Genomic DNA, 16,045 nt, shown 5'->3' with positions numbered 1-16,045 from the left:
TTGCTGTCATATTGGTCAGGCTGCTAGGTATAAGGTGGTACCTCAGAGTTGTTTTAATTTGCATTTCTCTAATCAGGAGGGATTTAGAACACTTTTTCATGTGCTTATTGATAGTTTTGATTTCATCATGTGAAAACTATCTTTGCCCATTTATCATTTGGGGAATAGCTTGATTTTTTGTATAATTGATTTAACTCTTTATAAATTTGAGTAATTAGACCTTTGTCAGAGGTTTTTGTTATGAAGGGGTTTTTTTTCTCCCATTTGTTTCTTTCCTTCTTATTTTGGTTGCATTGGCTATGTTTGTACAAAACCTTTTTAATTTTATATAATCAAAGTCATTCATTTTACATTTTGCAATGTTCTCTTTCTCTTGCTTGGTCTTAAATTCCTTTCTTTCCCACAGATCTGACAGGTATACTTATTATTTCACTCTTTATATTTAAGTCATTTACCCATTTTGAGTTTATCTTGGTATAGGGTGTAAGATATTGATCTAAACTTAATTTTTCCCATACTATTTTCCAGTTTTCCCAACAGTTTTTGTCAAATAGTGAGTTCTTGTCCCAAAAGCTAGGGTTTGGGGGTTTATTGAGCACTAGCTTGCTGAGGTCATTTACCCCAACTCTATTATACTGATCCTCCTTTCTGTCTCTTAGCCAGTACCTTATTGTTTTGATGACCACTGCTTGATAGTATAGTTTAAGATATGGTAGTGCTAGGCCACCTTCCTTCACATTTTTTTTCATTATTTCCCTTGATATTCTTGATCTTTTGTTCTTTCAGATGAACTTTGTATTAATTTTTTTCAAATTCTATAAAAAAGGTTTTAGGTATGGTACTAAGTAGATTAATTTAATTTGGGTAGGATTGCCATTTTTATTATATTAGTTCATCCTACCCAGAAGCAATTAATGTTTTTTCCAATTTTTTTAGATTTAGTTTTAATTGTGTGAAAATATTTCATCATTTCTTATAGCACAATAATATTTTACTATATTCATATACCACTATTTGTTTAGCCATTCCCTGATAGGAAAATCCCTTAGTTTCCTTTTTGTGGGGGGTAGGAATGAGAATGCCATGAAAAGAGGTTCTATAAATATTTTTTCACATATAGATCTTTTTTCTCTTTGATTTCTTTAAGGTAGTGATAATGCAGAATCAACGGGTGTTCAGAGTTTGGTAACTTTGTAGGCATAATTCCAAATTGCCTTCCAGAAAGGCAGCACCAATTCACAGTTCTACCAAAAGTTCACTAGTATATCTTTTCCCACAGCCCTCCAACAAACATTTGTCATTTTTGCCAGTTAAGATAGGTGTGAGGTAGAACCATCAAATTGTTTTAATTTGCATTTATCTAATTATTAATGAAATGGAGAATGTTTTATGAGTTATCACTTGACTATTTGGGTATTTGACTTGGGTTTTGGTTTTAGAATATTATTCACCTACAAAAATGAATAAAATAGAAATATGTTTTGCGTGATAACACATGTATAACTGAGAGTGAATTGCTTGCCAAATCAGGGAGGGGGGAGAAAAGAAGGGAGAGAGACAATATAAATCATATAATTTTGGTAAACTTATGTGAACTTTGTTAATAAAACAAAGTAAAGAAAAAAGATATAGAGCATGTTTATAGAGTTGTTGGTAACTCAGCTTTATCCCTTGACCATTTACCTATTGGGCATGTAAATCAGTTCGCTATCTATTTTGGAAATAAGACCTTTATCAAGAAATTTGTTACAAAGATCTTTTCCCAGGATTGGTTCCCTTTCAATTTTTACTACATTAGTCTATATTGTATATAATCAGAATTGATAATTTTGTGTGTTCTTCTGTCACTCATTTCATCATGAACTCTATCCCCATCCATAGACCAGAAAAGTAATTTCTTCCTTATTCCTCTAATTGACTTTTTGTATTTGTCATGCATCCATTTGGAGATTGTTTCTTATGATATGAGGTGTTGGTCTAAACCCATTTTCCCAGCAGCTTTTGGCAAATATTGAGTCCTTTCCCAGGAACTGGGGTCTTTGGGTTTACTTCTGTATGTTTTAAATAGCGTTTTTACCCCATAAAGTAAAGATGAGTTACTTAGCACCAGAAGCCCCTTATTTAAGACGCTAGAGGAGATTCAGGAAGTCGAGGACCAAAGACTGCCGCCTTGCAGCTGAAGCAGCTCCAGAGCTTTGATGAGAACTTATTGAGGAGAAGAGAGGCATTGCTTTGCTGCTGGGCTGGAGAAAGACGAAGCAACTACCACGACCCCGTTGCAAGAAGGCTGAATCCTGCTTTTCTGGGGTTTGTGGCTCTCTAGTCCCAGTTTCAAAGAAGGGAGACTTCTCAGCGGTTTTTGTATTGCTCTCTACTGCCTGTCTGGTTCGAGAGGGGAGAAACTGAAGAGCCCCGCCAGGCTTTGCCTCTGCTTTGCTGGGATCTGTGCTCTGCTGTCAGAAGCAGCTTGGGGCGGTGAGCTAAAACGCCTCCTGGCCCCTGCAGATCCGAGGCACTCAGCAGTTCTCTGGATTAAGGGAAATGCTTATCACTGAAAGGACACAATATTTTTTCTCAGTTCTCTGCTGAAGATATCTGGGAGTGATAAAGAGTTTGTTACTGCGTCATGGGCTTGAAGGGAGGGACCAGAAGGCTTATAGTAGCCAAAAAGTGGCTTTGGGTAGTACAGACTGCTCTCGGAGGGACTAAGGACATAAGGGCTGTAATTATGGACGTGGATCTCTACAATCCTCACATCTGCAAGTTGGCAAAAGTGGCAATAGATGAAAATAATCAGTGTTGGAGAAGGTATAGGAAGAAAGGCACCAGAGTGCATTGTTGGTGGAAGCTGTGATATAAAGCAATTCAGAATTATGTAAATAAAGGAACTAAAATGTCAATATCCTTGGCCTAGAAATTCTACTACTTTATATCCCATAGAGGTCATCTTTAAGAAGAAAGTCACTGGGGGCAGCTGGGTGGTTCAGTGGATTGAGAGTCAGGCCTAGAGATGGGAGGTCCTAGGTTCAAATCTGACCTCAAACACTTCCCAGCTGTGTGACCCTGGGCAAGTCACTTGACCCCCATTGCCTAGCCCTTACCACTCTTCTGCCTTGGAGCCAATACATAGTATTGATTCCAAGATGGAAGGTAAGGGTTTAAATTTTTAAAAAGCAGCTATTTTCAGTGTGTACTGGGGAAAGAATTGGGGAGCAGGATTTTCCAAGGCACTATAGAAAACAGTCTAGGAGGCAGCTGGATGGCTTGATGGATTGAGAGCCAGGCTCAGAAATAGGAGGTCCTGGGTTCAAATATGGCCTCAGACACTTCGTAGCTGTATGCCCTGGACAAGTCACTTAACCCCCATTGCCTAGCCCTTACCACTCTTCTGCCTTAGAACTAATACACAGTACTGATTCTAAGGTGGAAAGGAAGGGTTAAAAAAAGAAAAAGAAAGTCCTCAAAAACATAAAAATATTTATTGCAGCACTTTTTTATTGTAGCAAAGAATTGGAAACAAACTGCATACCCATTGATTGGGGAATGGCAAACAAAATATGTTATATGGATATAATGAAATATTACTCTGCTGCAAGAAATCACAAATATGAATTCAACAGTGTGAAAAGTTTACGTGAACTAAGACAGTAAAATAAGCAGAGCCAAGAAACTAAGAAACAAGACTACAATAACAAATAACAAACAAACAATGAAAAATGAGTGTTGCGAAATTACAAACAAGCATGGAGGAAAATAGACATATGAAAAGGTACCCTACCCACCCCACCCTTGTTTCCCATTGCCACTTCCTTTACTGCCATCATGCAGCAAGTTCTCTCTCTTTGCCATTCATGACAATTTTCTATCTAGCTCTCGGATTTTTCTATCTACTTTCTCAAGGAGTTCAGCACCTTGTTCAACATCTTCCACTCCTCCCCAAGTCCTACTCTTTTATCAGAAGACTTTACCCTCAAATTCTCCAGCCCTTCAATTTCTCAGTCTCATTAAAGCCCATGGAGAACACCTGTTCTCCACCTGAAGCCACATACATAGCCTAGATGTATTTGCTGTCTACAAGTATTCCATTTCTTTAATCAAAAAGTCAAGCATTCTTATATCAGACCATAACTTGCAATCATTTCTTCTCTCCCTCCTAAATCTATTCTTCCCCTCCATCCCTCAGTATTTTCTCAGGTTATTATTCCTATCCAAGCTAGCTTTGCTTTCCAATCTTGCCCCCTTAGCCCACTCCGCAAGTTGAATCTGGAAGAATAGTTACAATAACTGCCACTAAGGAATACGTGCACCTGAGCAGAGGAACAGCTTGGAAGAGGGGATTCAGAGGAGTCACTCAGGAAGCATATTACCTTATTTAGTTGAGATGCTATGCTGAGTGATGTGTTATTCGGTTATAGCACAGAGCAAATCATTTTAGCAAAAGCTTCTGTTCAGCATCAAAGTTATGTTCATCAAGGAACTTTTATGGGCAGAAGTAGGACACCAGAGTTTAAAGTCACAGAAGTGTGAAATACCCTGAGCATGGGGGCTTTCTCACTCATGCATGTATTCAGCAACTTCCCTGTGTACCCACTCTTTCCCTCTCCCCAGGCCAGATACTGAAAGCATTGGGGGGAAAGTGTAATCCAGGGAGCAGCTAGGTGGCTCAGTGGACAGAGAACCAGGCCTGGAGATGGGAAGTCCTGCCTTCAAATCTGCTTTTAGATGCTTCCTAGCTGTGTGATGCCACCCAAATCACTTACCCCAAATACCTCGCCTTGCCTTTATTGCTCTTCTGCCTTGGAATCAATTCTTAGGATCAATTGTAAGACAGGAGGTGAGGGTTTTAAAAAATGCTTATTGATTAAAATGTTAGAGATGGACTTCATCGTGGGAGGCCATGGCTACCTCTAACTCTGTAATCCTATGACTGATTAATAGAAACATCTAAAGCATTGTGTCACCCCTAAATGCCTAGCTCAGTGCTCTGTATGCCATAGGTGCTTACTAAAGACTGTTTGAATTGCCTTTATTGCAAGGCAAGCTATCTACAAGCTATCACTAGACCCAAGTCTTAGGATTATAACTTGCAAAACTAGATTGTCAGAGATGCAAGTGACCTTTGGTCCAGATCTCATTTTAACAGGGAGGAAACTCTGGGGCAGCTAGGTTGCACAATTGGATAGAGGCCTGGAGACAGGGGGACGTGAGTTCAAATCTGAACTCAGACACTTTCTAGCTATGTGACCCTGGGCAAGTCACTTAACCCCATTTGCCTAGTCCTTGCCCTTCTCTCTAAGAGTTGTTGCTGAGGCAGAAGGCAAGAGTTTGAGTGGGGGAAAAAAGATGAGGCAACTGAGGGAAAGTCACCAACCAAGGTCCAGGTTTTGGGACTCCCAACACAGGGCATGGCCCAAACAGGTGGGCAATAATAGCCAGAACCAAGATTAGAATCAAAGTGGAATCCACTGATCCCAAATCCAGCCCTAGTAGAAGTAGAGGAGGAGGGAGAAATTGAATAAAAAGAGTAAGATAGAGAGCTCTGCTTCCCAGAAGAATTACTGACACATGAGAGCCAAAGGGATCAAAGGAGAATCTTTGTCTTCTCTGAGATTTATTCTTGGGGCATTGGAGAGGAGGGGTGGGAGGTGAGATTGAAATGAATACTTTTCTGAGTAAACCAAGGAGCTTGTACTCCCTAGAGATATTTAGAGACTGCAAGGGTGTGGGGACCTTTTTGTTTAGTTAGGGTAGGGATAGTTGGAGGAGGAAATAGAAGCCAAGTTATTATAAACCAGGTTATTATATGCTGGTTGGATCTGGAGCAAGGGGGTGTGTGTGTGTGTACCTTTACCTCCTGGAGAACACGCCAGCCAGAGGCCACGATTAGCTTAATCTTTGTATAGGATTAAGAACAGGTTGGGAAGGGACAGCTAGGTGGCTCAGGGGATAGAGAGCCAGGCCTGAAGGTGGGAGGTCCTGAGTTCTAATATGACCTTCAGATATTTTGTGTGACCCTGGGCAAGCCACTTAACCCTCGTTGCCTAGCCCTTACCAATCTTTTGCCTTGGAACTATTGGAACATACTATTGACTCTAAGAGTGAAGAGAAGTGTTTAAAAAAAAAAAAGAGGAATCTTGAGTATTCCCTTCCCAAGATGAATCTTATGACTACTTTTGAGGTGTGAGGTGCAGCCTCTAATAATGGATGGAATCTCTTTAGAGAGCCTCCCTTCCTTGGCAGGCTGACAAATTGGAAAGAACTCTGGATCTGGGATCAGAGGATCTAAATTCAAAGACATATACCTGACTTTGGGCAAACCAACCTGGACCTCAATTCTCCCATCAATAAAATAAGGTCATTGGAATAAATCACTTCTCAGAGCTTTGGGCAATAATGGAAGATTCAGAATTAGGTTTCATATCCTCCCCACTTCTAGCTCAATCCAGATGTATTCTCCCTACTGCCCTTTGACAATTCCACCTTGCCTCTATCTCTTCCCCATCCCTACCTCAAAACCCTACCACTACCTGGCCCCAAAGAGAGCTTTGACCATAAGAGCTAAGTGATTTGAATAGGGTTGATGATTGAGTGGAAGAGGGAGAATGAGGGAGAAAGAGGCTCTACAGGGATTGCAAGTAGAGAGTTGGGAATGAAGCAGATTTCCTATGAAGTGCTCTAACCTCCCAGGAAGCCCCCCTCCTGAAGCCTAGGAGGCCAGGTACCCGCCATCAACCAGGATGCCTGAGCCACTTGTCATGGCGCTCTTGTCACTCAGCAGAAAGAGGATACTGTAAATCACGTCCTCCACCTCTGCAAGAGGAAGAGATGATGTTAGAGGAAGAGCTTCTGCTCAAAATGGGGGGTAAGAGAGTGGATCCTCTCCACTTACACTAGCAATATCAAGAAGTTGTGGGGTGGGGGTTGGCAAAGAAGAGCTGTATGGAAAAATGGATTGCCCATAGCACATTTAGCCTACTCCACCCTGCTATGTCCTGGCTCAGTGGCCTTGAATTCCCAAGCTCTAGTTATGCTCTGATGAAATCCTGCTGAGAAGGGGAGCCAATTGAACCAAGGCCAACACACACACACATACATACCTGCAAACTTTTTCAGGGGAGTTCGTTGCTTCAGGGCCTGAGTTAATTCTGGAACAGCAGAGACTTTTCTCCCCATGGGAGTGAGGACCACTGTGGGATTCACTGTATTTACCCGGATCTGAGACCCAAAAGAGGCAGCCCTCAGCCTGGGACTTTCTGTCTCCAGAATCCAGACTCATTGTTCCCACAGGTGCTCCATACCCCAGCACCAATCCTTATGACTTCCCACCTCCAAGGTTTCCTACTGGCCCAGAGCTCTCACCTTATGTGGCCCAAGCTCCAGGGCCATTACCTTGGTCAACATGTCCATTGCACCTTTGGTGGAACCTCAAGGAAGGAAAGAAAGGAGAAAAGCTATAATGAGCCCATCCTGGAATAGCCATCCTTCTTACCCTTAGGAGAATCTTATGAGACTTTCTGAGCAAGTGGGAAAACTAGGGCTTTAGAGAGGAAGGAAAAGGGAGCTGTAAGATTCTAGAATTGGAAGGGACCTTCGAGTTTTGTTCATTCTAGAGAGGAACAAATAATTTCCTCTCTGGGCCTCAGTTTCCCCAGACACATAGCTATCAAAATCAATATTCAGAATGAAAATTCTGATTCTAAATTCAATGAACCATCCCTCAAACTGAGCTGAGGAATAGATTCAAGCTCTGCCCAGGGTCTTAGGACCCCAGTGTCTGATTCACCATTTGGGTAGGGACAGTGGCAGGAAGGAGAGAAGACAAATACTCACTGTAGCTGGCCAAATTGGCAATAGTGGCTCGAGAAACCATGCTGGAGACATTGACGATGGATCCTGGGACCCCACGAGCAATCATTCCTCTGGCAACTATCTGGGAACCAGTAGAAGGAGAGGGAGCCTGATCACAACTGCCTCCTACCCCTCAGAACTATAACTAGAGTGGGGTAAATAGGTTTTGACCAGAGGCTCCAAAATTTAAGGGGCCTAAAGTTACTGTGGTGACCAATTCCCTCTCAACTGAATTTGCCTTAATTTACTTCTTTTTAAAATAAGTATTATTAAACATTTAATGTCAAATATTAATAGAAGCAAATATACTTGCTTATTTTACATCTAAATGGACTCAAATCAATTCATCAAATATATAACTTTTGGGCCACTCCTTCTTAAACCCTCATTAGGATTTTGCTTATTCATTCATTTTCATTCACTTTTCCTCTCAGCTGATAGTAGTAACAAAAATAATAGCTAGTGTTTATATTGCACTTTAATATTTGCAAAGATCTTTACAAACATTATCTCATTTGAGCCACCCAACAGCTCTGTGAGATTAATGCTATAATTGCTATTAATGCCATTATCCCCATTTTATAATTGAAGGAACTAAGACTTGCTACAGGGCCACACAACTTGTAAGTGTCTGGAAGTCACATTTGAACTCAGATCTTCCTGACTCCAGGTCCAGTGCTCTATCCACTGTACCACTTAGCAGTCCATAATCTGTTCTTTGGCTCTTCTCTTCTACTCTTTGCTTTGATTGCTTTCATGAAAATCTCTGAGTTGCAAAGACCATCTAGACTCAGACCATCCAGTCCATCTCACCCCTGACCAGGAATCTCTTCTACAACATATAAAATATGTATCCCTCAAGTCTTTGCTGGAAAGCCTCCTCTACAGTGATGCCCACTCCTCTGTCCTGAAGCAGCCCAGCAGAACTCTGTAGACAAGCAGAAAAAGTCTTCTTCCTCGTGTACATATTTAAAGAATTAAAATTCTTTAAGATTCCTTTTTTTTTTTTAGCAAAGATACTGGAGCTATTTGCCATTTCTTTCACCAATTCGTTTAAAAAAAAAAAACCCACCTTGCCTACATCTTGGAATCAATACTAGGAATTAGTTCCAAGACAGAAGACCAGTAACGGCTAATCAATAGGGGTCCTAGTGAGTCCCAAGGTCACAGAGGTAGGAAATGTCTGAGGCCAGATTTTAACCCAGGACCTCCTGTCCCTTGGCCCTGACTTTCAATCCACTGAGCCACCTAGCTGCCCCCATTCATTTCATTTTACAAATGAGGAAACTGAGGCAACAAGGGTAAAGTGACTTGACCAGCTAATAAATGTCTGAGGCCACATTTGAGCTCATGAAGAAGAGTCTTCCTGATTTCAAACCCAATGCTTTTGTCTACTGCACCACATCACTGTTAACACATACCTCTACCACCTCTTCTGCAATAGAACAGCTTTACAATGGGTTTTCCAACATATTTAATTATCTTTGCCAATTTAACTGTTATACAATGTTTTATCTAAATTGTCACAATTAGCATTTCTCTGACTCTTAGATAATTTGAGCGCTTTGGCTTTTTTTTTTTAATCCTTACCTTCCACCTTGGAATTAATACTGTGTAGTGGTTCCAAGGCAGAAGAGGAGTAAGGGCTAGGCAATTGGGGTTAAATGACTTACCCAGGGTCACCCAGCTGGGAAGTATCTGAGGCCAGATTTGAACCCAGTTACTCCCATCTCCAGGACTGGCTCTATCCACTGAGCAACCCTACTCTTTGGCTCTTGATAGCTTAGGTTTCTTCTTTCGAGACCTGTCTATTTACTAGCTTTTGCCTGTTGGGAATGAATTTTACAAAGATCCTTCCAGATTTTGCTGTAATTCTCATACTTGGTCTTAACGGCAATATAATATTCCATTCTATTAATTTCCTGCCATTCATTTAACCAATCTCCTATTGTTGGTCTTTGTTTGGGTTTTTCCAGATTTTGCTGTAATTCTCATACTTGGTCTTAACGGCAATATAATATTCCATTCTATTCATTTCCTGCCATTCATTTAACCAATCTCCTATTGTTGGTCTTTGTTTGGTTTGTTTTTTTTTTGCAACTACATATAATATAGTCATGAAAGTCTACACATGGATCTTGTGTGTGTATGTGTACGTGCTTTATAAAAGTAATACCATATCTTATAATCTGCTATGACAATAATACATTCAAGATATATTCTCAACAATGGACTTTTTAGATCAAGAAGCATTATTTTTATAACTTGTATCTGTCTTGCCAGATTACTCTCCAAAAAATCTAAGGGGTTACAAATCAACCAGCAGGGAATAGTAGTTTGTTTTAGATATGATTTTAGAATCATGAATTTTTATAAAGTGGATTAGAAGCCCACTTGCTCCAGACTCGCTGATGGATGACTTTGGGCACCAAAAGTTTAGTCCTCTCTGTCTAGCCCTGAAAGCTGGGTCAGCAGCCCATCGTCCTTACCTGGGACACCTGGAACACCGATCGAAGGTTCACATTGATGGTCCTGGAGACAAATAGTGTGTCAGTCACAGCTGCCTCCCTTCCCCCCAGGATTCAGAGTATTTAGAGCCTCAGATATCATCTAATTCAGGGCCCCTCGTTTTACAGGAATGGAAACTGAGGCTTTGAAGGGGCAAAAGCATTGCTCAAAGTCACTTAAGTAATAAGTACCGGGGCTGTGACCTTGATTCTCATCTCCCTCTTTCCTTCCCTCTCTTTTCCCAATCCTCCATCTCTCTCATCTTTGCCTCTCCATTCATTTCCCCATCAGTAAGGAGGGTCTGTTCTTCTCTCTGATCTGTCTTAGAGAAAGGAATGGAGAGGTCTTAAAGGGAGGGAGCCCATGTCCCAGACCTTTCCCTTCTGTTTCTGGTATGTATCCTGTCTCCTTCAGCCCTACCCTCAGTTGGGGTCCCCTTGAACTTCAGAACCTGCCTTCCTTTGCCTAATCCCTCCCCGCCTAGCCCTCCCCCATTCCTGACCTGTCAAAAGCCTCCTTGGAGACCTCCAAAAAGGGTTGGATCAGAAGTACAGCCGCATTGTTCACCAACAGGTCTACCGGACCTACGTTTCCCAGCACCCGTTCAGTGGCCTCCCAGTCGCCCAAGTCCACACAGATAGGCTCTATTCCTGGACACTGTGGGGTAGGAGAGGCACGTGTCAAGACGCTGCCCCAGAGAGGAGGAAGAAAATGGCAAACCAAGTCTGATGTGTCGTGTCTGTTGATTTTATGATATAAATTCTTACGCTGAACGTTTAGCAATGGGCTCTCCAGAAGTCATATGAGCTGGCTCTAGCATACTCTTTCTTGGACCATCAGCACTGAGGAAATTAGAGACGTGTGTGTGAAGTTAGTTTATTTTTTAAAGTGGTTTCAAATTTATTTTTATCTTTGAAATATTCCTGCCACTGATATGATCACTCCTTGTTCAGAGAGGAGGAAATGGCATTTCATTAGTAAGACTAATTAGTAAAACCAGCAAGTTTCAACATGGCTTGTTTCTATTCCCTAATTCAGCCCTTTCCTTCTCCTGTCTTATAACAGCTTCTCAGTGTTCCTGAACCCTCAAGGTACAGAGTTCTAGGGCCTCTGCCTCATCCCTCACACACACACACACTCACACACTCACACACTCACACACACACACACACACTCACACACACTCACACACACACGGTGGCATCCCAGAGTATCCAGGCATCCTCTGGCTCCAACAGAATTTATCTTTCAACGTTCATTAAGACTGGAGTTCTTAACCTGGAGTCCTATGTCCTTTTTTGTTTTAATTTGATAACTGTTTTTTTTTTTTTAACTCCCATCTTCTGTCTTAGAATCAATACTATGGATTGGTTCCAAGGCAGAAGAATAGTAATGGCTAGACAATGGGGGTTAAGTGACTTGCCCAGGGTCACAGAGCTTAGAAGATTTGAACCCAGGACCTGCCTCTCACTCCACTGAACCACCTAGCTGCCCTTTGTAATGTACACCTTGTATTTTATTTTGTGCATCTAAAAGCATGTTTTTAGAAGAGGTTCAGATCTCTATGATACTCAAGAGAAGGGGTCTAAGCCTCAAAATAGTAAAGAATTCCTCATTTAAAAGTATATTTGATATTAATAATATGGAAATAGGTCTTGATCAATGGCACATATCAAACCCAGTGGAATTGCACATCAGCTATGGTTGGGGGTGGCGGAGAGGGGAGGGAAAGAACATGATTCTTGTAACCAAGGAAAAATATTCTAAATTAATTAATTAAATAAATAAACTTTTAAAAAAGATATAAAACATTCAGTAGTGAGGAAATTTTAAATATGTTTGGATGGATAGCTAAAGGTAAATTGAGAGGGAATAGAATAAATTAACATCATATTTTTAAAAAGTATATTTGGTCCTTGCACCGAGAGTGATCAGCACTGCTCTGCATTTGGAGGGTTGGGGAAGGGACTCACCTCTTTGGAAAGGCTAACCAGGTCCTCGTTGGTCCTGCTTACAGCTACCACCTGGGCCCCAGAGTCTTGCAGCGCCTTCACTGTATCCCTTCCAATCCCTATAGGGGCAAAAGGATCTTCTGTATCTCAGCGACTCCTGGGGCTACATATTTCACAGAATAGCCCTCTCCCCTCCAAAATGCTAGCTTTGGTCCCTCAGCCCTCCCCAAACCACCGTAGCTAGGGCACTGGGCCCACCAGGAATAACGTGGACACCTAATTATAAAAATTACAAAACTTCTGATAAATCCATTCTCCATTCTGTTGTCCCTCACTGAGGGAGAGGCTCACTGCTAACCCCTACCATAGCTTAACTCTGTTCATTCTTTAAAACTAGCTAAAAAGATATTTTCACTTAAAATGATTTATTTCAAATTAAAATATTTAAACTATTTTTAAAATAAGCTCTCCACTGCCCTAAGACTTTCAAAACACACTGTGGAAGACTGAACAACACCCACTAGTGCATCCTTTTCTTTCGTGACCCGTGTTTAATGGAACCAAGTTCAGGTTTGCAGAGATGTAGGCTCTTAGGAAATGCAGGCTTACTGATATCCTTTAGGATAATCTCACGCTAAATGTACATTTCTGTCTGATTCCTGTATGTGAGCTTTGTTTAACGAAGACCTTGGGGTCATCCTCTCCATCCTTCGGAATGCCCTGAGACCTTGAGGCTGCTTTTTCAATTTTGAAGGAAATAAAATCTAACCCTTTATGCCCAGGAAGCCCTGACCTCCCAACCAATCCCCCCACGCCATCCCCATCTCCTGACCCCTCTGGCAGCAATTTCCCTTCCTGACTCTTTCTTCTTCCTTAAAAGGCCAAATCTCAGACATTTGGCCCAAACTCTTCATATAGGGCTATGCCACAAGCCTAGTTTGGGCACAGAGGGTTGAGGGAGGAAGATAGAGACTTAACCACAGGACTCCTGGCAGTACCTGACAATTTAACTGAAGGCTATTTGAAACATCTTTCCATCTCCCACCCCAAGCTCTTCATAAAGTACCCAGGAAGCATCAGAGTCCAGAGGACCTGGATTCAAATCTGGCCTCAGGCATTTCCTAGCTGTGTCACCCTGGGCAAGTCACTTAACCCTGGCTGCTTAGTCCTCACCCTTCCTTCTGCCTTAGAATGGATAAGTTAGAAAATAAGGGTTAAAAAAATTCTAGGGATGAGATGAGGGAAGTCCAAGATGCTTTGAGCCAGGACACAGGATGGGTTTAGTCACTACCCCCATACACACACAGGAACCCCAGACCCCAGACTTCTAAACTAGAGCTTCTTATCCTAAGGTCTATGAACTTTAGAAAATATATGTTTTACTGCATGGGGCTTACTAGAAAAAAAAATCTAGAATTCTCAGGGGAAGAGTCATTCTGTGAGGGCAAAGCCACGGAGAGTGGGAGACAATGCCCCCAGAGCCCCTATTCCGTACTTATACAAGAGGCAACGTGGCATGGTAGATATACAGCCCATCAGAAACCCAAGAGGTCAAGTCCCAACTCTAGCACATATTGGCTATATGGCCTTGGCCAAGTCACACCTTCAAAGCAACTTGAGGCTTTAAGTTCCCCATACCACCAAAATCAGGGGTCCAGCCCTTATCCTATAAATATGTACAGAAGAAACTGGGCAAAGCCCTGATAAAATGGCCCTTTTGTGTTCTCAGCTGTACTGTTTTTTTTTTGTTTGTTTGTTTTCTTCTATGTGCTTTTTTTAAAGTCTTGTTTATAATGTAACAAACTGAGTACATATAAATGTTTTGCTCCTGTCAGCCAAACAGGGTTCCAAGATAACCTCAAGGGACTCATGCAGAAAATGCTCCTCTCGCCAGCCAAAGAAGGAACTTGGTAGAGTCTGAGTGCATCTTCCACTATTTCCTTCCTGCGTCTTTTAGCCTGTGTGATGTGTCGTCTGTCACAGCATGAGGAATATGGAAGCACAGACTGCATGAAAGCCCTTGATATATAACCTTTATCAGACTATTTACCACCTGTGGGAGGGTGGAAGGGAGGGAGACAATTGGAATCACAAAACCTGTCAAAAATTGCTTCTACCCATAATTGAAAACATGGTTTAAAGTTTAAAAAATATGTTTTAATAATTGCATCTCAACACAATTTTCTTTTGTATTTCTTTGTATTTTATTTATTTAAAAATATTAAAATTTAAAAAATTTAAACATATTAAAAAAATATTGTTCTGAGAAGTCTTCAGCAGACTGCCAAAGGGGTTCTTTTTTTTTTTTTAACCCTTATCTTCTGTCTTAGAATCAATACTATGTATTGGTTTCAAGGCAAAAGAGTGGTAAAAGCTAGGCAATAGGGGTTGTAACTTGCCCAGGGTCACACAGCTAGGAAGTATCAGAGGTCGGATTTGAACCCAGGTCTTCCTGTATCCAGGACTCAAAGGAGTTCCTCATGGGGAAAATATAATCTAAATGAGACTCCCTCCCTCAATATCTTAGTAACCCAAAACTTAGTGCCCTGAGGCCAATTTCTTGGCCTTCCTTCCTAGAGAATATCATTCTGCCCCTTATTATCCTCTTCCTTTGGGAAGGATTGGGGTCCAGGACCCAAGTGTGCCCTGGCCCCCTTCACCCTTCATAGACTCACCTTTGCCAGCCCCAGTCACCAAGGCCCTGAGGCCCCTGAAGCTGATCTGCATGGTGCTGGAAGGAGAGCAGGACCGGGGAGGGACTCCCTCACAGTGATTTATATTGTCACAGGGCTGGCTGGGGGCCTGATGGCAAGGGGCAGGGCCAAACAGCCCTGGAACAGGCCCTACCCAATGCAAAAAGAATTGCCAGGGTTATATGAGCCAGGAAATCGTGACACTAAACTGCATTCCTGAGGAGGGGATGGCTGCAGGCAGGGGAAAGTCAAAGGAGCATTATGGTTGTCTTCGCGCCAATCCTGGCAGGGTGCGATTATTATGGCACCCATTTTATAATTGAGGAATCTAAGGCACGCAGAGGTTATGTGTCCAGGGTCACACAGCTGGCAAGTATCTGAGGCTAAATTCAAACTCAGAGTCTTTGTGACTCCAGACTCAGCATTCTCTCCACTGAGGCACCTAGCTTACCTGAATTGAATGTCTTTCTTGATTTAATAAAAAACAAAAAAAACAAAAAACAGACTCTGATGACACATGCAAAACACAGTGGAATTGCTTGACAACTATGGGAGGGGGAAGGAAGAGGGAAGGGAGACAACATCAATCATGTAATCTTGAAAAACGTGTAAATACGTCACTGGAAGAAAACCTCTCAGGGGCAGCGAGGTGGCTCAGTGGAGTCAGGTGTGGAGATAGGAGGTCCCAGGTTCAAATGTGGCCTCAGACACTTCCTAGCTGTGTGATTCTGGACAAGGCACTTAATTCCAATTGCGTGGCCCTTATTATTCTTCTGCCTTGGAACCAATGCACAGGATGGATTCCAAAGCAGAAAAAAAAAAAAAACTCTTCCCTGCTGTCTTAAAGCTGATCCAAGGCAAAAGAACCAAGGTAGGAACTAGGCAGTTGGGGTTGGGACTTGTCTAAGGTCTCAAAACTGGGAAGTATCTCAAGCTAGATTTTTTTGAACCCAGGACCTCCCATCTCCAGACCTGACAGTCTATGCACCAAGCCGCCTCGCTGCTCCTCTAGGTTCAATTTCCACCTCTGAGATATGGGAACCA

At 42.0% G+C, this 16,045-nt stretch overlaps 1 protein-coding gene across 1 annotated transcript; it reads right to left on the bottom strand.

Moving 5' to 3' along the window:
- Nucleotides 1-3,477: 3,477 nt before the first annotated feature.
- Nucleotides 3,478-15,452, bottom strand: LOC100025250 (carbonyl reductase [NADPH] 2-like). Its single transcript, XM_001370552.4, has 8 exons — nucleotides 14,984-15,452; nucleotides 12,330-12,427; nucleotides 10,859-11,013; nucleotides 10,338-10,380; nucleotides 7,831-7,930; nucleotides 7,360-7,424; nucleotides 7,098-7,215; nucleotides 3,478-6,810 (listed from the first exon to the last, which is right to left on the bottom strand). The coding sequence occupies exons 1-8, from the start codon at nucleotides 15,033-15,035 to the stop codon at nucleotides 6,707-6,709; spliced, it is 735 nt and encodes a 244-aa protein (XP_001370589.1). The 5' UTR covers nucleotides 15,036-15,452; the 3' UTR covers nucleotides 3,478-6,706.
- Between the last annotated feature and the right edge of the window lie 593 nt (nucleotides 15,453-16,045).

This window comes from Monodelphis domestica, chromosome 2, assembly GCF_027887165.1.
Source record: "Monodelphis domestica isolate mMonDom1 chromosome 2, mMonDom1.pri, whole genome shotgun sequence".
Lineage (NCBI taxonomy): Eukaryota > Metazoa > Chordata > Mammalia > Didelphimorphia > Didelphidae > Monodelphis > Monodelphis domestica.
The sequence above is the reverse complement of the archived record's forward strand: the minus strand, read 5'-3'. Positions and strand labels throughout refer to the sequence as shown.